The sequence below is a fragment of the Acanthopagrus latus genome, chromosome 12, assembly GCF_904848185.1.
Source record: "Acanthopagrus latus isolate v.2019 chromosome 12, fAcaLat1.1, whole genome shotgun sequence".
NCBI lineage: Eukaryota > Metazoa > Chordata > Actinopteri > Spariformes > Sparidae > Acanthopagrus > Acanthopagrus latus.
The window spans coordinates 24,680,936-24,702,495 of record NC_051050.1 but is presented as its reverse complement, the minus strand read 5'-3'; the positions used below and the strand labels follow the sequence as shown (position 1 = coordinate 24,702,495).

Below are 21,560 nucleotides of genomic sequence, written 5' to 3'. Positions count from 1 at the left end.
TCATGTTGTTTTGTTATTCTTTTTTAGCTCACTCTGAAGTGTCTTTAGAATTGTCTGTTTTGATTACAGTCTTATGAAGTTTATATCATGATGGGCAGTGTTTCATTAATCAGTACTGTAATATATGTATGAAGGACTGAGGGTTAAAAGCTCTGAATTTAGGAAGTTCCCTGTTCAGCAGTGTGACTGGACTCATACAAAGGACAATAAAAGATGGGAATTTTACTTTTGACACTGATTGTTTGATTCTTGTGTGCTTTTTTTCCCCTTTTTTCCCCCCCCTTTTTTTTTTTTTTTTTTTTTACAATTTCTTATTGTACTATATGTGTCATTAAAGGTTTAAAGTTACACTTTGGATTTAATAATTTCATTTTATAGTTGTCTAAGTTACACATAACTGCATACTGCAGGGAAAAGTGACATCTGTAACCAATGTATAATCAACACACATTATTTGGATTGTAAACCCATAGAGGGAATCTGACCTGTACTGACCTTTGAATATGAATGTAATGTGGATATCCTGGTTACTAGGACAAACAGAACATAAGGAAATAGTAATGAGATCATATCAAACAAGCACACACACACTTCAATATGTATGCTCAGAGGATCAATATACACAGGAGAAATGATGAGCTGACACTGAATGTGAACAATTTCCCCTTGAGAAGATTTCAAAATATGTTTATGTCTTTCTTCATGCTGATTTGTCCATATTTGTTAACGTGATGATTAAAAATTTTAGTGAATCGGTCTCATGTGTCCCACTTATTCCCACTCCTCATGTCATAATCAGTTCTATATTGAATACAGCGTCTAAACTGCCGGAATCGTACAAGAAGAAGAAGAATGTCTTCAGTCTCAAGCGGAACTTAAAGCCTCCGCACTTCCCTGTCGGAGCTTTAGAGCGTGACACCCAGCGGAAGTAAACAGTAGCAGCTAGCAGCATTAGCTGGCTGTGTGTAATGAATGAAGTGAAGACGGTACTGAGTCACAGCGCAGCTCATTATTGAACGAGTAATTAAAGAAGAATGAGTTCAGTTGAGAGTTTGAGAGAGTTTGTCAACGAGCGACTAACTGCTGCTGCTGAAGAAATATTCAGAGTTTTTAAAACAACTATCGTCCAGTACGAGGAAGAGATCGATCGGCAGCGCGTCATGCTGGATATCTGCTGGAAACCCCAAGTAAAGTTACACAGGATAGGTGAGTAAAAGTTTCTTATTTTAATAAGACTAATGTTCAGAGCCCTGGAGTGGGGTGTGGTGTGTCTCATTCAACCTCTTAGGAAGACGTTTGATTTTAAGTATATATATATATATATATATATATATATATATATATATATATACATATATACACACACACACATATATATGAATCACAGCAGAGGGTGGCTATTTTGAAGAATATGTATGTTGCGTGTGTGGGTTTTTATTATTAATTCTGTGTTTTGTCCTCTGTCCCTCCAGAGCTCCCACAGCAACATGTCTGTAAGGAGGAGGAGGTTCTGGCTGACCAGCAGCTCTGTAACCAGGAGAGGAACTCCAGTCTGGACCAAGAGGACCCAGAGCCTCCAGAGATTAAAGAGGAACAGGAGGAACTCTGCACCAGTCAGGAGGGAGAGCAGCTTGTAGTGAAGGTGGAGACGGATACCGTCATGTTGACTTCCAGTGAAGCAGAACCAACAAGTGACCACACAGGTGAGAGGCAGTAGTCTTGCAAAACATGTGGGAAGACTTTTAATCAAACCAGTGCGTTAACAGTTCGTGTGAGAAACCAAAAGTTTGTCAGGTCAGAATCAGACTCAGAAATCCTTTTGTGGCCCGCAGGAGGTGAAATTTGTTTGTCCCAGCAGCAAAACGACAGAATATTTTAAAAGACAAAACCAATAGCAAAAATAAACAATATAATTAAAGAGATAAGAAATACAATAGAGGTATGTACATATAAACATGATGTAGTACAAAATTAACAGCACATCTCCCACCACCTGCACTGGGTCAAGAGGGCATCCCAGGTTGGAGCTGGCCTTCAGTTTTTCAAGTCTCCTCCTGTCTGCTGCTGAGATGCTGCTGCTCCAGCAGACTACTCCATAGAAAATGGCTGATGCCACCACAGGGTCATAGAAAGAGGTCAGGCGTGTCCTCTGAGCTTCCTCAGCACGTACAGTCTTCATCACTTTCTAGGATGTTTGGTAGGTCAGGGTCTCAATCACAACACATAATAACAGCATCCATATGATTATAAACTGTCCGCGCGTTTAGATTGACAGGAGGATGCTGGGGAAACACCAATGTCATCAACGTGACGTGTACCGTCATGACTCTTTAGGAGCCGCAGCGCCATCTTTCTGTGTGAACTACACGGCGGTAAGGCGGAGATGCTTTGCTCTGTGTGAATCACCATTGGTGGAGAACTGGCGAACCAATGCTCCGGAGATAACGTGGAGAGGCTGTGTAAAAAGGGCTAATGATTCATTGGGAACAGTTGTTTTATTCAACTCAACAGGTGAAAAACAGCAGCTCTCTTCAGTTAGTCTGTGGACAGTCATGGCTAAGACAAAGGAGCTCACTAAGGACCTGCGGCTGCGCACTGTGGCTGCCCACAAGTCAGGAAATGGCTATAAAGCCATATCCAAATGTTTTCAAGTTACAGTGGCTACAGTGCAAAGCATTATTAAAAAATACAAGATGTTCCGCACTGTGGAAAATCTCAGAGGACGTGGATGGAAGCCAAAAGTGACACCTGTGCTGGCCAGGAGGATGGTGAAAGAGGTGAAAAAGAATCCAAGGATCACCACCAAGGCCATCCTGGTGAATCTGGGCTCTTCTGGTGGCAACGTCTCAAGGCAGACAGTCCAAGGTACACTGCACACTGCTGGGTTCCACGGACACAGACCAAGAAGGATGCCACTTCTCCAGATCAGGCACACAAAAGCCTGCATGGTCTTTGCAAATGCTCACCTGGACATAGAAGTAGACTTCTGGTCTTCTGGTGTATGGTCAGATGAAACAAAAATTGAATTGTTTGGCCACAATGATGTATCCTTCATTTGGCGTAAAAAAGGCGATGCCTTCAACCCTAAGAACACCATCCCCACTGTCAAACATGGTGGTGGGAACCTAAGGCTTTGGGGATGTTTTTCATCCAATGGACCAGGGAATCTGTTCACAGTAAACGGGCACCATGAATAAAGAGCAATACATCAAGATTCTCAGCAACTTCAGGCAGTCTTCAGAGAAACTTTGCCTTAGGCACCAGTGGACATTTCAGCATGACGATGACCCAAAACACACAGCAGAGGCAGTGAAGAAATGGTTAGTGGACAAAAACATTAAACGTTTTGCAGTGGCTCAGCCAGACTTCTGACTTGAACCCAACTGAGAATCTATGGAGGGAGCGAAATTTGCCAGTGTGTGAATAATTTTGGCTTGACTGTATATCGCGTCTGTGGGTTTATATTATTAATTCTCTGTCTCTTGTTGTGTGTCCCTCCAGAGCTCCCACAGCAACATGTCTGTAAGGAGGAGGAGGTTCTGGCTGACCAGCAGCTCTGTAACCAGGAGAGGAACTCCAGTCTGGACCAAGAGGACCCAGAGCCTCCAGAGATTAAAGAGGAACAGGAGGAACTCTGCACCAGTCAGGAGGGAGAGCAGCTTGTACTGAAGGTGGAGACGGATACCGTCATGTTGACTCCAGCTTATGAGGAAAGTGACCACAGTGAAGCAGAACCAACAAGTGACCACCAGCTCCTCTCTAACAACTCTCATGTAGCTGAGAGCCGAGACCAGAAAGGAGGAAAACATGGAGACTCTGGATCAACTGGAGATGGAGAGCTGAAGAAAAAGAAAAGACATCACAGAAACAATAAAAACTCTACTTCATCAGACATTCAACACAACACTCACCCAGGTGAAAAGTCCTTCATATGTGACACATGTGGAAAAACTTTTAAGTTTAAGTACCTATTGAATTCACACCTAAGAAACCACACAGGTGAGAAACCGTATTCTTGCAAAACATGTGGGAAGACTTTCAAGCTAAACAGTAACTTAACAGCTCACATGAGAGTCCACACAGGTGAGAAACCGTATTCTTGCAAAATGTGTGGGAAGACTTTCAGGCTAAACAGTACCTTATATGTTCACATGAGAATCCACACAGGTGAGAAACCGTTTACTTGCAACACATGTGGGAAAACATTCAGCCAACATGCAAGCATAGCAGCCCACATGATGACCCACACAGGTGAGAAACCTTTTACCTGTGAAATCTGTGGGATGGCTTTCAGGAGTCGCGCTCTATTAACTTATCACATGAGAATCCACACAGGTGAGAAACTGTTTACTTGCATAACATGTGGGAAAACATTACGTGATTCATATAGTATGAAAAGGCACATGAGAACTCACACAGGTGAGAAGCCGTTTACTTGCAACACATGTGGGAAAACATTCAGCCAACGTGCACACATAGCAATCCACATGAGAACCCACACAGGTGAGAAACCTTTTACCTGTGAAATCTGTGGGAAGGCTTTCAGGCGTTGTACTCGATTAACTTATCACATGAGAGTCCACACAGGTGAGAAACCATTTACCTGTGAAATTTGTGGGAAGGGTTTTGGGCGTCGTCCTCGATTAACTGATCACATGAGAGTCCACACAGGTTAGAGGCCGTATTCTTGCAAAACATGTAGGAAGACTTTTAATCAAACCAGTGCCTTAACAGTTCATATGAGAACCCACAGGTGAGAAACCATAATTTTTCCAGGGCAAAGTTTGTCTGATCAGAATCAGAAATCTTTTTATATCTGGCGGGGAAATTTGTTTGTCCCAGCTGCCAAACAACAGAATATTTCAAAAGACAAAACCAATAGCTAAAATTAACAATATAATTAAAAAGGTAAGAAACAATTTCTCCTTCAGAAGATGTCAAAATATGTTTGTGTCTATCTTCATGCTGATTTGTCCATATTTGTTAACGTGATGATTAAAAAGTCGAGTGAATCGCTCTCATGTGTCCCACTTATTATCGCTCCTCGTGTCCTGCTTTTATATAAACAGTTTTATGTTAAATACTTGTAGTTTTTACAGTGGCTTCCAAGTATGGAACCAAAAAGTTAACTGTTAGTTCAAAGTAGCAGTTTAGAAAAGAGTCCCGCATTTCTGTGTGGAATTAAGCAGAGTAGATCTACACCTTAATACAAGGAGTACACAAATATAGTGTAAACACACTGTGTGAAAAGAGTATGAAAATGGTGTTAAATATAGTTAATTAAATGATTTTAAATAGAATGTAAGAAATGGAAAAAAATAACCCAGCACCCAGAGGAAGTAAACAGTAGAGGTGAGACCTCTGAGAGTTGTAATACCCTCTGACTCCAGTTCTACATTTATCAGCTTGAAGAATAACAAGTCAGATGACAGACCAGATGTTTTTCATAGAGATGCAGCAAACATTATATAGAATTCAAATGATGGGACTAAATCTAATACTTGTATGGATACCAGCACATATTGGAATCAAAGGAAATGAATTTTCTGACAAATGTGCAAAAGAAGCTACAAAAATGAATCATACTGATGGAAATGAAAACGACAATCAAGTATAAATTTGAAGAAAGGTGGCAAAAGCAGTGGGAAGAAGAGAGAACAGGAAGGTGGTTATACAGAATTGAAAGAAAAGTAGGCATGATGAGAAGCACGGGGAGAACCCGGAGAGAGGAAACAGTAATATCCAGGTTACACTTTGGTCATACAAGATTAAGCCAAAGAAAAGGAAATAAGAAATTCAGGAAGAAGTGAATTTTATAAGCAAGAAGAAACTTCAGAGCATGTTATGATTTACTGTCAAAAATACAATGCTGAGAGAAAGGAACTGATACTGAATCTCAAAGAAATTAAGTTGAATTATGATTTACGGGATCTTTTACAAAGAAGTTCTGAAGAGAAGTGTCATCCATTTTTGTTTCAGTATCTAAGGCGAACAAATCTGATAGAAAGAATATAATTGTGTTTATTTTTATTTTGTTTTTGGTCTCTTTTATTTATTTCATTCATTAATATAATGTTTGAAGTCCCGATCCACACTCCAGACCAGTAGGTGGCGGTAATGCACCAAAAAGTTGTTTGTCAACTGTCATAAAACATCAAGAAGAAGAAGAAGTAAACAGTAGCAGCTAGCAGCATTAGCTGGCTGTGTGTAATGAATGAAGTGAAGACGGTACTGAGTCACAGCGCAGCTCATTATTGAACGAGTAATTAAAGAAGAATGAGTTCAGTTGAGAGTTTGAGAGAGTTTGTCAACGAGCGACTAACTGCTGCTGCTGAAGAAATATTCAGAGTTTTTAAAACAACTATCGTCCAGTACGAGGAAGAGATCGATCGGCAGCGCGTCATGCTGGATATCTGCTGGAAACCCCAAGTAAAGTTACACAGGATAGGTGAGTAAAAGTTTCTTATTTTAATAAGACTAATGTTCAGAGCCCTGGAGCGGCCACAGAGGGGGACATATGCATCGCAGCCACGTTTCACTACATGGAGCGAACATACGAGTGTTTCCCTCGTTTTGGTTCATTCCACTCCGGGACTCCGGAGGTTGTGAGTGTCCGCTGCACGGCTGGGCTCCGTTCTATAGAAGACCGCGGCGAAACTCCGCTCAGAAAATGATGATTTTACACACAAAACGTTCCGAGAGATGTGAGGAGCACTAAAACAAAACAGAAAGAGGTGTGTCTCATTCAACATGTTAGGCAGATATTTCGGCATTGATTTAGAGTATTTGAAAACCTTAATAACACAATGGAGGAGCACCAAAGTCCATATAACAAGGTGTGTCCTAATCACCCAGTGTATTAACACAACTTGGTATCGGTTTGGAGTCTGTGGGTTAAATCATAATTGTTTTTGTTTGACTCAGTAATTTATTGATGGTTCCTAAGTGAAACTCTTGTGTTTCCTTTTACTGCCAACACGTGGTGTATTTCATTTTTGTGTCGAGGTTTTAATTTTATTCATGAAATCAACTGGCTTCAGTGTGTTCAGTGTTATTGGTTTTGTTATATGAAACTGAATGTTATTTAACTTTAACTTTTATTTATTTATTTTTTAAATCAAATTACCCAACTAGTTTTAATGTCATGTTTTTTTGTTACCAGGCCATTGTAAGACTCCTTTTACTTTCTCAGTATTTATTTGATCACCACAAGGTGAAGTTGGTACTCTGTATTCAACCCATCCTGAGGCAGCAGTGGGCAGCGTGTGTCAGGCCTGAGAACCAACTCCAGATGTTAGCCAGTGCCTCGGTCAAGGACACGGACTGGAGTATCAACCTAATGTACATGTTTTTGGTGGTGGTGGTCGGGGGGGGGAACCAGAGAACCTGGAGGAAACCAGTGTTCTTATTAATTCTCTGTCTTTTGTTGTGTGTCCCTCCAGAGCTCCCACAGCAACATGTCTGTAAGGAGGAGGAGGTTCTGGCTGACCAGCAGCTCTGTAACCAGGAGAGGAACTCCAGTCTGGACCAAGAGGACCCAGAGCCTCCAGAGATTAAAGAGGAACAGGAGGAACTCTGCACCAGTCAGGAGGGAGAGCAGCTTGTAGTGAAGGTGGAGACGGATACCGTCATGTTGACTCCAGCTTATGAGGAAAGTGACCACAGTGAAGCAGAACCAACAAGTGACCACCAGCTCCTCTCTAACAACTCTCATGTAGCTGAGAGCCGAGACCAGAAAGGAGGAAAACATGGAGACTCTGGATCAACTGGAGATGGAGAGCTGAGGGAAAAGAAAAGACCTCACGGAAAAAGTAAAAACTCTACGTCATCAGACATTCAACATAACACTCACCCAGGTGAGAATTCTTTTAAATGTGACACATGTGGAAAGACTTTAAAGTATAAGTCCCAACTGAATATACACCTTAGAACCCACACAGGCGAGAAACCTTTTACCTGTGACATTTGTGGGAAAGGTTTCAGCCAAAGCTCACACATAGCAGTTCACATGAGAACCCACACAGGTGAGAAACCATATTCTTGCAGAACATGTGGGAAGACTTTCAAGTCTCATGCTGACTTGAAACAACACATGAGAATCCACACAGGTGAGAAACCATATTCTTGCAAGACATGTGGGAAAGCTTTCAGCCACCGCTCAACTCTAACACCTCACATGAGAACCCACACAGGTGAGAAACCGTATTCTTGCCAAACATGTGGGAAGGATTTCAAGTGTCGTAGTCAGTTGTATCGACACATGAGAATCCACACAGGTGAGAAGCCATTTTCTTGTGAAACATGTGGGAAAGCTTTCAGCCATCGTATAAGCTTAACATTTCACATGAGAACCCACACAGGTGAGAAGCTGTTTACTTGCAAAGAATGTGGGAAGACGTTCACACAAAACAGTACCTTAACAGCTCACATGAGAACCCACACAGGTGAGAAGCCTTTTACTTGCAAAACATGTGGGATAGATTTCAGATTTCGTACTTCCTTAACACAACACATGAGAACTCACACAGGTGAGAAGTCGTAATCTTGCAAGACCTGGGGAAAGATGTTCTGATCATTCTGCTCTGACGAGACATTTGATGAAACGTACAGGCGAATGTTGGAGGTGGTTCAGTTCTAATGTTTAATGCACAATTGCAGAATGTTATCTTTAAATGACATACTTGAAGAATGCTCAGAGAATCAGTACACACAGGAGAAATGATGAGCTGATGCTGAATGTGAACAATTCTCCCTTGAGAAGATGTCAAAATATGTTTGTGTCTATCTTCATGCTGATTTGCCCATATTTGTTAACGTGATGATTAAAACGTCAAGTGAATCAGTCTCATGTGTCCCACTTATTATCGCTCCTCGTGTCCTGCTTTTATATGAACAGTTATATAACAGTTGATACCAGACCCCGCGCTGCAGCTGGTAGGCTTCCAACTCTTCAGAGCGGATTGCAACACAGAGCTCTCAGGCAAAATTAAAGGTGGAAGTATCTGTTTTTACACTAACATTGACTGGTGTAATCGATGTGACTGTGATCCTGCAGCGCTGTTCACATCATCTGGAAACATTCCTCATGAACTGCAACCCCTTCTACTCCCCCCTGAGTTTGTTTGTTTCATTCAGTCTGTTTGGTGTTTACATCCCACGTGGGATGGGCCTCTTCGACCACGTCATGGTCCACCTGATTCCGTCATACAGGCAGAAACTAAAGCTCTGCAAACCTGTTGTGAGGACATCAAAGCAGTAGACTAGTGAAGCTGTGGGGAATGTGCAGGCGTGGTTTGACCAAACTGGGATGCTTTCAGGACTGCCACCAACAGTCTGGCTGTGATGTCATACATCGGTGTCTGTGAAGACTGCTGTATCCCATCATGCAGCAGGGTGAGTTATAACAATGACAAACCCGGGTTCACAGCCAAACTCGGACAGCTAAGGTTGCAAAAGGAGGTTGCGTTCAGTAGTGGGGACAGGGACAGGTTTAAGAAGTTGAAGTACAACTTTAGCAAGGCAGTGAGAGAAGAAACAACAGTACTCTGAGAAACTCCAACTGCTGTTCTCAGCTAGCGAGTGTGGTTCTGTCTGGAAGTGGCTCAGACAGATTACAAATTATAAACCTGAACCCCCCGCCCCCCCTACTCCATCAACGACCTGCGACTTGCAAATGAAATGAATGAGTTCTGCTGTTGCTTTTAGAGACAACAGGACAGTCCTGACACTGTCCCCCGCGACACTCTCTCCCATCTTACCAACGCCCCCACCCCCAGCTCAGCAGGACCCTGGGCCTCTCCACTTCACACCTCTGGTTCTCCCCTCCCATCCACTACCACAGAGACGACTCTCTGCCTGCAGGAGAGGGACGTCCATGAGCTCATCACGAGACAGAACCCCCACAAAGCAGCCTGACCAGACTCTGTCTCTCCATCCACCCTGAAGCATTGCGTTGACCAGCTGTCTCAGTGTTCACGGACATCTTCAACACCTCACTGGAGACATGTCATGTGCCAGCCTGCTTCAAAGTCTCCACCATCATCCCCATCCCCAAACAGCCAACGACCAGAGGACTGAATGACAACAGGCCCGTCGCCCTGACCTGTTTGGACGCAAATATTCTTGAAACGATGCCAAGGAAGATGGGGGGACCTGTGGACATGGTCTGAGGAGAACCTGGACATCAGTGACCCCAGTTTACATCCTGGGGCACAATGTGGACATCGGTGAACACTACATATATCTGGGGGTGTTCATCGAGAATAAACTGGATTGGACTAAGAACACTTAAGTCCTTTACAAGAAGGGACAGTTTTGACATGTAAATGTAACATCTGTAGGAATAAAAAGTGCCAATTTCGTTTTTTTTTATAAATACAGTGATTTTTGATCATCTAAGTACTAATAATAACAATCATGGAGACATAAAATTAACAAAGTATGCAGATCGAGATAAGCTGCAGCAGCAGTGAGCTCCATTCTTTTCTTTTAGCAGTGAATTGATATACTGTTTCTCTCTTAAGGCATTCTAGTTCAAACTTGCTTGGTGGCGCTGCGCACGCACTTCGAAGCAGGAAGTTGACATCACAGTGTTTCTGGCTCTCTGCGGGAGGCAGAGGATGTATGTCACTCTGTCATTATCCTATCAATAAACAACAGTTGACAACAGTGACACGGCGATGTCACCCGCTCATCGTATTCTTGGCGAATAAACAACCACAGAAGGCGACAGAACGGTACTGTATGCTAACAGGCCGTAAAGAGCGAAACCGGAAGTACGTGTGGGATTGTCCTCTCGCACCTGCGCAGTCCTCTGCGCTGACGTCCAAGAATGGCCGCTGCCGCAGCAGGAATAAACAAGCAGGGCGCCGTAGCGACGATGGAGCCCTGTATCCGACACGGGAGAGGAGCTCATGGAAACACGGTGAAGGTTGTTAGATTGTCACTTAAATCCACAGCTCAGATTCATCATGCTCGCAGTGGCCATGTTGTCTGGCTCGTGTGCACGGACTGTCGGCAGCAGCTAGCCTGCGTGGCTTCTGGTTTTGGGGCGAATGCTGCTGCTGCGTTGGCGTTGGTGACACTGGATGCCAGACGATCGTCTCCATTCTGAGGAGCTGCGTGTGAAAGTTGTGTCGGAGGAGGGTTGTTGCGCACTTACATATTTCATAATGAACGTAGCTACGTTTATGAAAAGACACACGGCAGATATCTGTGTCTGCAGCGTGCTAACAGCTCAGCTGGAGGGTTGTCGTCGCTGCGCTAGCTGTGAGGCTGCAGCTCCCGTTCTGCTGCTCAGCTCAGGTTTTAAAAGTAGCTGCGCTCAAGTTAAAACCTGCTTCGATTAACCTAACATAGATGTGATAATACATTTGTTTAAGGATCAAGAGATCACCTGAATACTGTGAGTCAAGGTGACTGCACCTCCCTCTGAGATATTCATGGACTCTTAATGTGATTGTCTGTCTGTGATCTCTGTGGCTCCCAGTGGAGCATCCATCTGCATGAAATCACACAAACTGTCAATCAGCTCCAGTTCTGTAAAAAAACCTCATCAGTGGCTGTGACAGACTGTGTGTCTCTGAGGTTCATCAGGTTGTGTGTGTCCCCAGGTGTTGGAGTGTGGTGTGTGTGAGGACGTCTTCTCCCTCCAAGGAGACAAGGTCCCTCGTCTCCTGCTCTGTGGTCACACAGTGTGCCATGACTGCCTGACCCGGCTGCCCCTCCACGGGCGAGCAGTCCGCTGCCCCTTCGACAGACAGGTCACCGAGCTGGGTGAGTCAGAGCACCACAGCAGGAACATCTCCTCATTCTCCTGTCTGCTTGTTCTGCATTTCTACGCTGCTGTACTTTAAAATGGGGTCAATCTTGGTGGATTGTATAAAAACTGTTGTTAATGTAATATAAGATAAGAGGGGGATTGTTGTGCAGCAGTTACAGTATGACACAGAAGAGAGAGCAAATTAATTTTTAAAGGTAAAGTCTGATTGTTCCAGTCTGACACGTGTGAGGTGACATGTGTCTCTGCCTCGAGACCGTGTGGAAGATCTGTGGTGCATCTTGCCTCGACTTGTCATCCTGTCAGGTTAAACCAGCAGAGAATCTGACAACGTCATCCAGGGACACTGAAAAATGAAATTGATGATAATTATGAAAATATAGTGTTGATAATAATCCAGCAAAGATATTCGACCTTGTGCATCTTTTGATTTTGAGTTCATCTAATTGATCTTTTTTATTTTATAAATCTTTTCTGGCTACAGACTCTATCACACAGTAAATAATGATGATCTAGGAGCAAATTAATTATGAAATTTAAATAATCCTGTCAGTGGTGAGGTCAATGGTTTGATTGTGTCAGAGATTGAGCTGCAGTTTACAATTGTATAATCAATTAGTTTTCAATTATAAAATCAATCATCAACTATTTTGATGATCTGTTTATTATTCCAATTTATCCTCTGATTGCAGCTTTATAAATGTGAATATTTCCTGTTTTTCTTTCGTCTTTTGGAAATACTGATCAATGTTTTTCACCTTTTTTGGACATATTATAGACAAAACAACTAATCGATTAATCCAGAAAATATTTGACATATTTTTCAACAGTTGCAGGCCTAATCAGAGGGTGATTCATTCAACCTGTGTGTATTTTGAAGCTGTAGTTTTTTGGTGACGTTGTGTTTGATTCCATTATCTACAGAAGTTAAATTATTTAGTCCTTCAGGATGTCGTGAACTCTGTATTGAATCTCACCTTCATTTTTCAACTCGTGTGTTCAGGGGACTCTGGAGTTTGGGGTCTAAAGAAGAACTTTGCTCTGTTGGAACTGTTGGAGCGACTCCAGAATGGAGCAACCAACCAGTCGGGGATGGCGGAGGACGCCCTGAAAGGCATGGGAGAAGTAAGACGCTCGTGATTTCACTCTTTTGTAAAGTCCCGCTCACTCCTGCTTCACCCTTTTAATTCACGTCTCTCCTCTTCAACCAGTGTATCATTCGCTGTGACGAGGACGAGAGCCACACGGCCTCCATGTACTGCACCGTGTGTGCCACCCACCTGTGTGCCGAGTGCTCCCAGCTCACCCACTCCACCCGCACGCTGGCCAAACACCGCCGGGTGCCGCTGGCTGACAAGCCTCACGAGAAGACCCTGTGCCCGCAGCATCAGGTCCACGCCATCGAGTTCGTCTGCCTGGAGGAGCCGTGTCAGTCCGGCCCGCTCATGTGCTGTGTGTGCAAGGAGTATGGCAAGCACCAGGGACATAAGGTAGTGACATTAGTTACAGTTAGCAGTATCCTTGTCCAAAGAGATTCACTCATGAATCCCCCAACTCTCTCTCCAGCACGCTGTTCTTGAGACTGAAGCCAATCAGATCCGTGCATCCATCCTGGACATGGCTCACTGCATCCGCAGCTTCACAGACGAAGTGTCCGAGTACTCGAGGAAGCTGGTGGGCATCGTGCAGCAGATCGAAGGAGGAGAGCAGATCGTAGAGGACGGAGTTGGCATGGCACACACTGAACATGTGAGTCAGTTCAGCTGAAACATGATCGACGGTGCTTTTGTTCTGGCATTACAGGAACAGTTGGCCCAGTGATGATCTCAGGGAGGAGATAATGCCTGAAGTTGAATCTCCTTTAACAATAATTCTCTGTGTCTTCATCAGGTTCCTGGCACAGCAGAGAGTGCACGATCCTGTGTCCGGGCTTACTTCGCAGACCTTCACGAGACTCTGTGCCGGCAGGAGGAGATGGCGCTGAGCGTGGTGGACGCCCACGTCAGGGAGAGGCTGATCTGGCTGAGGCAGCAGCAGGAGGACATGACAATCCTGCTGTCTCAGGTCTCCACTGCCTGCCTGCACTGTGAGAAAACCCTCCAACAGGTAGGAGACAGATACAGTCACAGAGAGGAAAGGTCCTCTAGCATCTACGCACACGCAGAAACTACATGTTGTTTCTTTCCTGCTGCAGGACGACTGCAGAGTCGTGCTGGCAAAGCAGGAGATCAACTGTTTGCTGGAGACGCTTCAGAAGCAGCAGCACCAGTTCACAGAGCTGGCAGATCACATTCAGCTGGACGCCGGCATCCCCGTCACCTTCACTAAGGTACACTCTGTCCTCACATTCAGCTGTGACTGCACCTGTCACTGATGGAGCAATCAGGTTTGCTGAATTGTGTTTTCATTTCAGGACAACCGGGTCCACATCGGTCCTAAGATGGAGATCCGCGTGGTCACTCTGGGGCTGGATGGAGCTGGAAAAACCACCATCCTCTTCAAACTGAAGCAGGATGAGTTCATGCAGCCCATCCCAACCATCGGTACAACATTTACAGAGTGATCCGCTCACACACAGAAACACATCTTAGCTTCTGTGTTCCGTTCAATTATGTTCAATCTTTTTTTTTTTCTTAAAGGTTTCAACGTGGAGACAGTCGAATATAAGAACTTGAAATTCACCATCTGGGATGTGGGAGGAAAACATAAACTCAGACCGCTCTGGAAACACTATTATCTCAACACTCAAGGTATCGACCAGCTCTGTGTACCTGGAATGTCTGTTTATACTGTCCAGATGTTACAGCATCAAATATTTAGCGTGAGATGAGTTTAGATGAACGTTGTGTCAATCATTTTTTTTTGTAATTTGACGATGTTGCAGCGTCGTGTTTGAGTTATACCGTCACATCTCTCCTCTAACTCTTTGTGTGTGTGTGTGTGTGTGTGTGTGTGTGTGTGTATACAGCGGTGGTGTTTGTGATTGACAGCTGCCACAGGGACAGACTGATGGAGGCTCACAGTGAACTGGCCAAACTACTGACGGAGAAGGAGTTGAGAGACGCCCTGCTGCTCATCTTTGCAAACAAACAGGTACAAGAAGAATAATAACGGCACACCTGAAAACCACCTGGAGCGACCTCATCTTAGCTCACACAGAGGTGATAATCTGTTTGCAGGATGTTCCCGGTGCCGTGTCTGTGGAGGAGATGACGGAGCTGCTGAGTCTACACAAGCTGTGCTGTGGGAGGAGCTGGCACATTCAGGGCTGCGACGCCCGCAGCGGGATGGGTCTCCACGAGGGGCTGGACTGGCTCTCCAGACAGCTGGTGGCTGCTGGCGTCCTGGATGTCGCTTAGATGTCACCTCCCTCTACATCCCTGTCCTGGTCTGACTTTCCCTCCATCACCACTTCCAAACACTAACTTTTACGATGAGACTGCGGCTTTAAGCCCGCCCCCTCCTCATCTTTCCTTCTTTGCACACCATTGTGAGCAAAGAAAACAAAGATGTAAATACTTCCTCTAAACCTTAAAGTCTGCCCTCGCTCACAGCCTCCCTCTGAAAGTCTGCAACCACAAAACCTGAGTTAGGACTACTACAGCTCCCATCCTGCTTTAATTCTGAGGTGCTGTTCAGACCTGGTATTAACATCCATCCTGAGAGATGTGATCACAGGTGAGATCATCGAGGGTGCGTTTGAGATCCGATCATTCAGACCACATCCAGAGGTGGTCTGGGCCACATGTGAAGGACTGACGTCCTCTGTGAAGCAAGAAGCCGACAACAGGCAGAATGGATTACGCTAAAGTTTTGATAGAAGACAACATTTACTTGATAGTAAATGTGTCAAATTTAGAAAAACTTCTCTGTCTCCTGCAGAGAAAATTCCCAGACTGCCCTTAAAAAATTGGGCAATTTTGTGAGTTGTAGAGTTCAGAGAAACGTTCTAAATGTTGTGAATCACTGTCTCTTGTAAATTTGGCAAATGTCATACATGAAGTTCTTTCTTTGAGTCAAAGAACGTTCTAACTATTTGACCCAGTAATCCAAACACAGGTTAATGTTAGCGACCTCACAGCAGTCCACTTGTGATCGGATCTCTCAGGAGGGACGATGATATCGGGTCTGATCAGCCTCTGAGGCAGCTCATCACGGTCTAACACATCACTTTCTCATGTTTTTCTTTTCAAGAGACGAGCTGTTTATCCAGCATCCACAGCTAGTTCACTTCAGTCTGATCCATTTTTTAAATGCTCCTTCTCCCTGCCAGAGTGGACCGAGTCTTCTATCTCACGTTATCCATCATAACCACCACTATATGTGACAGTAACCTTAACTGAATGCAGAGTAGTCTGTATTGTAACGGTAGAATCATTTACGTATCTTTTGTTGATTACACACGAGTTGATCCTGAGAAATGACTTCAGGAACCTTTCAGCTGAGCGGCAGGTGAGTGAGGTGAGACACGTCCACTCTGGTTGAACTTCCAGTGGCTTCAGACTGACGGTCAAACGTTCAGATTGTGGCCGTTTCCTCACTTGGCCTTCACATCTAATGTAAGCAATAGCAGTCGATGTTTCATGGGGTCTTTAAATTATGTGTTACGTTTTTTTTAAGTGTGCTACGAGCCTATTTAATGCCACAGCTGGTCTTGAAATGGTGCACCGGTTGGGTTTTGGTTTGAATGTAGTGTTTTCTGTTACAGAACAAACTGTTTACTGAACTTATTTATGAGCGGGAACACGGACGTTACTTTGATACGAGGCGTTCGGGGGGATTCAGAGTCTTCACGCGCCGATTCTGCCTCCGTTTTGTGGAGCGTCTTTGCATCGCAAAATGTGTGAAATGCACTTGTTTGCTGCCTCACGACCAGTTTTACTTTGGAAGCGAAATGAACTATCTGCTGTATTCTTAATAGACTCTGAATATTAATCTCAGTGCAAAACAACACGTCTGGTGAAAATCTTGGTATTTAAGCATCTCACAAGTCCAGTTTGTCTGTCGGAGTGCAGGTCCACTGTTAATCAGCAGCCTTCAGTCATAATGTGATGTGAAACTTAGTGAAGCATTAAACCTAACACTGACACTTGTCTTGTTATTCATTTGATTTGATCTTAATTCATTGCTATGTAATGTTTACTACTCGTATCTAATGTATAAAAGAATAAAACTAAATAAAAAATGCACGTTAACAGCCTTTCTACATCATTTGTGAGAACATTTCCATTTTGTTTTTGAAACGTAGAAGCACAACGCGCGTCAGAACCTTTGTTACCAGTGGACTTGATGATGGCTTTTGTAAATTATTCATAATGTGATGCTGTAAAATAAACATATTGACCTTACTTGTCTGACTGGGAGCTTTTTCTTTGAACTGTGCTGATCAACTCCTGGTGCTGCACGAGCAGAAGTCTCGTGCCTTTTTCTCTCATTCTCTTTCTCTCAACTTGAATTTTTTTCTCTGAACTTTAAACTATAAATACTCAATTCTGTGCTGTACTGTGGCCCATATCAAAGGGAAAAGTTGTAACAGCGAGACACACTTTGATCGTTCAATAGCGTCTGTTCTGCTGAAAACAACCCCAGACTAACCTGCCTCTGTAACTCAACATGTCAGAGGAGACAGGAGTACAGATAAAATTCAGTCCATCTCTCCTGTTTAACATCAACAGATCACCCGCTCACTCCAGTCATACTCAAAGCATTCTTTAATTAGTCATCTGGTTAAAAAAAAAACTGTACAGGACACGGTGAAGACAGAGGATCACTTTATGGTGATGTTGATGATGCTGATGTCTTCGTACGGTTTGTCGGTCTTGGGGTTGACTTTGACGTTGGAGATCCTCTGGACGACCTCCATGCCTTTCGTGCACCTTCCGAACACTGTGTGCTTGTTGTCGAGCCAAGGCTGCGCAGAGAAAAGGCAAAACATAAAACAGTTAATATCACAAATAACAAGTCTGTTTTCAGGCTTTGAATCAGTCACACACAGTGGGATTCATCTATGAAAGCTTCTCTTGTGTCAGTCACAGCTGTTCTCAGACGTCACAGGACCTGTGTAGAAATATTCTCATCTGGTGGAGCAGCTGGAGAATCCTAAAAAGTCAAAGTTTGAAGCCACTTACAGTCGGTACAACAGTGACGAAGAACTGTGAGCCGTTGGTGCCGGGGCCTCCGTTGGCCATGCTGAGCGTGTACGGGCGGTCGTGTCTCAGCGTGGCGTGGAACTCGTCCTCAAACTCTCCGCCCCAGATACTCTCTCCTCCCATGCCGGTGCCTGTGGGGTCTCCTGTCTGAATCATGAAGCCCTGCACACAGAACGATGTAGACTCAGAGCCAGACGGGTGATTACTGGCTGAACCTGTCTTACAAACCAGAACAGAAAACTCACCTTGATCACTCGGTGGAATATATGATTGTTGTAGTAGCCGTTCCTGCTGTGGACACAGAAGTTCTCCACAGTTTTGGGGCATCTGAGGACGACGGAGAAAAGAACTGGTCATATGTTGTTCAGTGTGAATGAGACTTTGGAACAAACACTTGATGTTCTGTAAAACTCACTCTACTGGGAACAGCTTGATGTGGATGTCTCCCATGGTGGTGTGGATGATGGCGCTGTCGGAAACTCTCTTGGGGCCCTCGGCCTGCGTGGCGGCCATCACTTCCTCCTTTGAGGGCTTCTCGTTAAAGATGTCTCTGTCTGAGTCAGCACTCTTTGTGTCCTCTGGTTCTCTCTTTGAGAACTGAAGTTAAATAGAATAACAATGTGTTAAAACAGAGAGCAGGAGGACAGAATCTTCAGCTGTAGCGTTTTGATATGGCTGTTGTGTTATCTCACCATGTAGAAGCGGTTCTTCTTGAACGCGGTGCAGAAGATGGTGGGGTCCGGCTCCATGTTGTCTAAAGCAGGGTTGTCAGAGGCCTTCATCTCTACAGTGGGCGCCACCTGCATGGCCTTTGCGATGCCCTGGAACAGACTCAGCTGCACCACACGGATGTTCTCCAGCTTTCCAAAGATCCGCACACATCTGGGAAATAAGACAGACACATTTAATTAGTGGTAAGGTCGAGAAAAACATTTTAATTAACCAAAAAATGTGGCTGATTTCCAACCAGCTTCGTATAACTACAGTTCTGTTAATAGATGAAAATGAACAATTTTACACTTCAATCCATTTTGCCTGCACCCAGAGCTCTTAACATGCATCTGGGAAACAGTGATAAGCATTGTTGGTGGTACCACAGGGAAACAGCTGAAGTGTTGTGTACCGTCTCCCTCCACGTGAACGTACCTGTTGGTCTCCACGTTGATGACCTTGATGCCCAGCATGGTGCCGTAGAGCACGAAGTGGCCGGTCTCATCAAAGATGATATTTGTCAGTCGGATCCCGTCCACCTTCTCCAGTTCTCTCTCCACAGCCATCCGCCTCCCGAACTCCATGTCGGGCAGCTGCTGCCTCATCTGCTGCAGCTCTGTGAACATCTGACATATAAAACAGCTGTCATGAGGATGTGAATCAGCCCCATGATTAACACGACTCCAGGCTGAAGGATGTGAGAACTTACCGTTAATGACTCATCAAACACTCTCATCAGTTTTCCTGTCAGGAAGCGGAAGATTCTGACTTTCCTGTCAGAAGCAATGGTGGCCATTTTCCTCCCGTCAGAAGAAAAGGTGAGACTCGTGGGATAGGTTTTGTGTTTTGCAAATTCATACAAGTCTGTGTCCGTTTTGTATTCCCAGTGCACATTCTTGGGGAACCTGAATTCACTTGGGAGACCAGTCCAGTATTCCAGCATTCCCGCTTTGTCGGCAGAGACAATGACTCTAAATGTTGGATTCAGGCTGATATGGGTCAGCGGTGAGGAGTGCATCTTGTCAAAGACGTGAAGAGGCTGGTTGCTTCCCCGTCCGTCATAGACGAAGATCTTCCCAGTGGATTTTTCCGAGCAGGCCACAGTGGAAATGGCGTCCCTCGGATTGTAGATCCACTCACACTGACCGGGATGAAAGCTGCACAGAGGAGAGAAAAAACATCAAGTTACATTTTCTGCTCCCCATGTGCATGAATCTCACAAGAATAATGATTACTTTGTCATTTTGACTCACCCTAACTTGAGCATATTGATCATGTCAAAGTTGACAACATCGAACACTTTCATGGCCTGATCGTCACCAACAGAACAGAAGAGAGCCCCTTCACAGCTCACTGCAATGCTCTCAATCACACCTGCAGGAAACGCAGGAGCAACGTCAGGACTCATCGCAGCAGCACTTGTTATAAATGAGTAAATGACACACTGCACATAGATAGATGACAAATGTCAGGCAATAAATTCAACGCATACCTAGATGACTTCGGAAGTGTTTGACAAACTCTATTCCCTGATCTTCCTTCTTCTTCCAAAACTTCACATGGCCGTCTTGGCTGGCTGTGATGATGAAGTCGGTCCTGAAATAAAATAAGCATTAACTTTCAGAAGAACAATATTAGTCACATCAAGTTGCTGAAGTACAACGTGATGTTGTCATCAATGTCATGGTCATCACAGATAACACTACTGATGATTTCTACTCATCACAGGTACATAAAAGCAATCACACCATCTAATAACATCCAGATTAAAGGTCTTGTCACCAGCACAGCCTGCCGACATGTGACCAGTTTATAGAGATCTTTTAACACATCGATTTGACAAAAGTAAGATGCTGACACTAGATCAGCAAAGAGGGAATGCAGGTCGACACTTTATGTGAGTGACTGAACGAGGCGGAATCTTTAAAAACAAAGGTGGTGGATAACTGTAAAACCTGTTGGTGTGTGCAAGCAGAGAGGCTGTTTGACGGACTGGATGTTGAAAAATCACTTACTTGGAACAAACTATGTGTGTGATGACGTCTCTGTGCATGTAGCTCCGCTCATACATCGCAGCTGAGGGGAGGTTGTCCAGGTACACTCGCTCAAATTCGAGTACTGAGAAAAAAACAAAACAAAACAAAACAGGATCATCCACAGCAGTTAGCGGGAGTTTGGTTAGCATGGTTAGCATTGATTAGCAGGAGTTGTAGAAGAACGCTAGCGTGGCTCAGTTTCTCTCTGCTGGGTTACGAACCTTTCCTCTTCTTGACCGTTGAGGCTTCGCTTGGCATGGGTCCGACCCATTCATCCTCCTCTCCATCCCCACCTTCACCCTGATCATCGTCGGCTTTTCGCTTGAGTTCCACATTGTTTTCAGATTCCGCCATTGCTGCAGATCTTCCGTGCGGTCCTTTCTGGATTACGGTACTTCCGTTCAACGCATGCACTTCTGAATTTTCTCCTCCTGGTTTAAACTCTAACTCCTTAATATCCAGCCAGATTTTCGTGAAATCAATAAATTACTTGCAACGTCAGTTTCTCTGAGGAGTTTGTTTCCGGCTGGTTATACATTAAGCGGTAAAAACGGGCTGTTTAGCCGTTATGAACACAAATAATGGAGCAACAACGTCAAACGCTTTAAATATTTGTCTACTGACCCAAACATGAATTAACTTCGATACAAAAGGAAAAAATGTGTTTAATCAAGATGTCTATATTCGATTTTTACCATTCAAATTTCACTATTTAAACCGGGTTAGCTGCAGTGGAACAGAATTACTGTGTTGTTTCCGAGGGCGTGTTGACACGGAGCACCTGGGTCAAACCAAAACTCAACAGTAGGGGGGTGTACAGTAACACTTGGTATTGTTCTGTCATCAGCACGTTTACAGGTTAATAATCATGAAATTAAATGACTT

General features: G+C 44.2%; 4 protein-coding genes across 6 annotated transcripts; 3 read left to right on the top strand and 1 right to left on the bottom strand.

Moving 5' to 3' along the window:
* Positions 1-902: 902 nt before the first annotated feature.
* Positions 903-5,017, top strand: LOC119029396 (gastrula zinc finger protein XlCGF57.1-like). The gene is made up of 3 exons (XM_037116177.1): positions 903-1,206; positions 1,473-1,703; positions 3,502-5,017. Exons 1-3 carry the CDS (start codon positions 1,035-1,037, stop codon positions 4,674-4,676), a joined length of 1,578 nt encoding a protein of 525 aa, XP_036972072.1. The 5' UTR covers positions 903-1,034; the 3' UTR covers positions 4,677-5,017.
* A 1,130-nt stretch (positions 5,018-6,147) lies between these two features.
* Positions 6,148-8,844, top strand: LOC119029398 (oocyte zinc finger protein XlCOF6.1-like). Its single transcript, XM_037116179.1, has 2 exons — positions 6,148-6,448; positions 7,443-8,844. Exons 1-2 carry the CDS (start codon positions 6,277-6,279, stop codon positions 8,540-8,542), a joined length of 1,272 nt encoding a protein of 423 aa, XP_036972074.1. The 5' UTR covers positions 6,148-6,276; the 3' UTR covers positions 8,543-8,844.
* A 1,931-nt stretch (positions 8,845-10,775) lies between these two features.
* trim23 (tripartite motif containing 23) lies at positions 10,776-17,127 on the top strand. Of its 3 annotated transcripts, none has more exons than XM_037116170.1 (11): positions 10,776-10,924; positions 11,613-11,775; positions 12,783-12,904; positions 12,991-13,272; positions 13,346-13,528; positions 13,670-13,885; positions 13,974-14,108; positions 14,193-14,322; positions 14,419-14,529; positions 14,748-14,872; positions 14,959-17,127. In XM_037116170.1, exons 1-11 carry the CDS (start codon positions 10,832-10,834, stop codon positions 15,136-15,138), a joined length of 1,740 nt encoding a protein of 579 aa, XP_036972065.1. In that variant the 5' UTR covers positions 10,776-10,831; the 3' UTR covers positions 15,139-17,127. The 3 variants fall into 3 exon arrangements, with proteins under 3 accessions (XP_036972065.1, XP_036972063.1, XP_036972064.1); XM_037116168.1 differs by having other exon boundaries at positions 10,777-10,930; XM_037116169.1 differs by having other exon boundaries at positions 10,787-10,930; positions 12,991-13,269.
* A 345-nt stretch (positions 17,128-17,472) lies between these two features.
* ppwd1 (peptidylprolyl isomerase domain and WD repeat containing 1) lies at positions 17,473-21,425 on the bottom strand. Its single transcript, XM_037117482.1, has 11 exons — positions 20,897-21,425; positions 20,655-20,757; positions 20,132-20,235; positions 19,893-20,013; positions 19,349-19,796; positions 19,075-19,265; positions 18,621-18,810; positions 18,344-18,525; positions 18,174-18,255; positions 17,908-18,090; positions 17,473-17,690 (listed from the first exon to the last, which is right to left on the bottom strand). Exons 1-11 carry the CDS (start codon positions 21,027-21,029, stop codon positions 17,547-17,549), a joined length of 1,881 nt encoding a protein of 626 aa, XP_036973377.1. The 5' UTR covers positions 21,030-21,425; the 3' UTR covers positions 17,473-17,546.
* Between the last annotated feature and the right edge of the window lie 135 nt (positions 21,426-21,560).

Excerpts from the sequence above, each read along its gene's own strand:
- ppwd1 (XM_037117482.1), bottom strand. The coding sequence starts at position 21,029 with ATGGCGGAATCTGAAAACAATGTGGAACTCAAGCGAAAAGCCGACGAT. Across the intron at positions 19,797-19,892 it reads ATCAATATGCTCAAGTTAGG|CTTTCATCCCGGTCAGTGTG; the intron begins GTGAGTCAAAAT and ends TCCTCTGTGCAG. Across the intron at positions 18,526-18,620 it reads AGAAGAACCGCTTCTACATG|TTCTCAAAGAGAGAACCAGA; the intron begins GTGAGATAACAC and ends ATTTAACTTCAG.
- trim23 (XM_037116168.1), top strand. The coding sequence starts at position 10,832 with ATGGCCGCTGCCGCAGCAGGAATAAACAAGCAGGGCGCCGTAGCGACG. Across the intron at positions 12,905-12,990 it reads CCCTGAAAGGCATGGGAGAA|TGTATCATTCGCTGTGACGA; the intron begins GTAAGACGCTCG and ends CTCTTCAACCAG. Across the intron at positions 14,109-14,192 it reads TCCCCGTCACCTTCACTAAG|GACAACCGGGTCCACATCGG; the intron begins GTACACTCTGTC and ends TTTTCATTTCAG.
- LOC119029398 (XM_037116179.1), top strand. The coding sequence starts at position 6,277 with ATGAGTTCAGTTGAGAGTTTGAGAGAGTTTGTCAACGAGCGACTAACT. Across the intron at positions 6,449-7,442 it reads AGTAAAGTTACACAGGATAG|AGCTCCCACAGCAACATGTC; the intron begins GTGAGTAAAAGT and ends GTGTCCCTCCAG.
- LOC119029396 (XM_037116177.1), top strand. The coding sequence starts at position 1,035 with ATGAGTTCAGTTGAGAGTTTGAGAGAGTTTGTCAACGAGCGACTAACT. Across the intron at positions 1,207-1,472 it reads AGTAAAGTTACACAGGATAG|AGCTCCCACAGCAACATGTC; the intron begins GTGAGTAAAAGT and ends CTGTCCCTCCAG. Across the intron at positions 1,704-3,501 it reads ACCAACAAGTGACCACACAG|AGCTCCCACAGCAACATGTC; the intron begins GTGAGAGGCAGT and ends GTGTCCCTCCAG.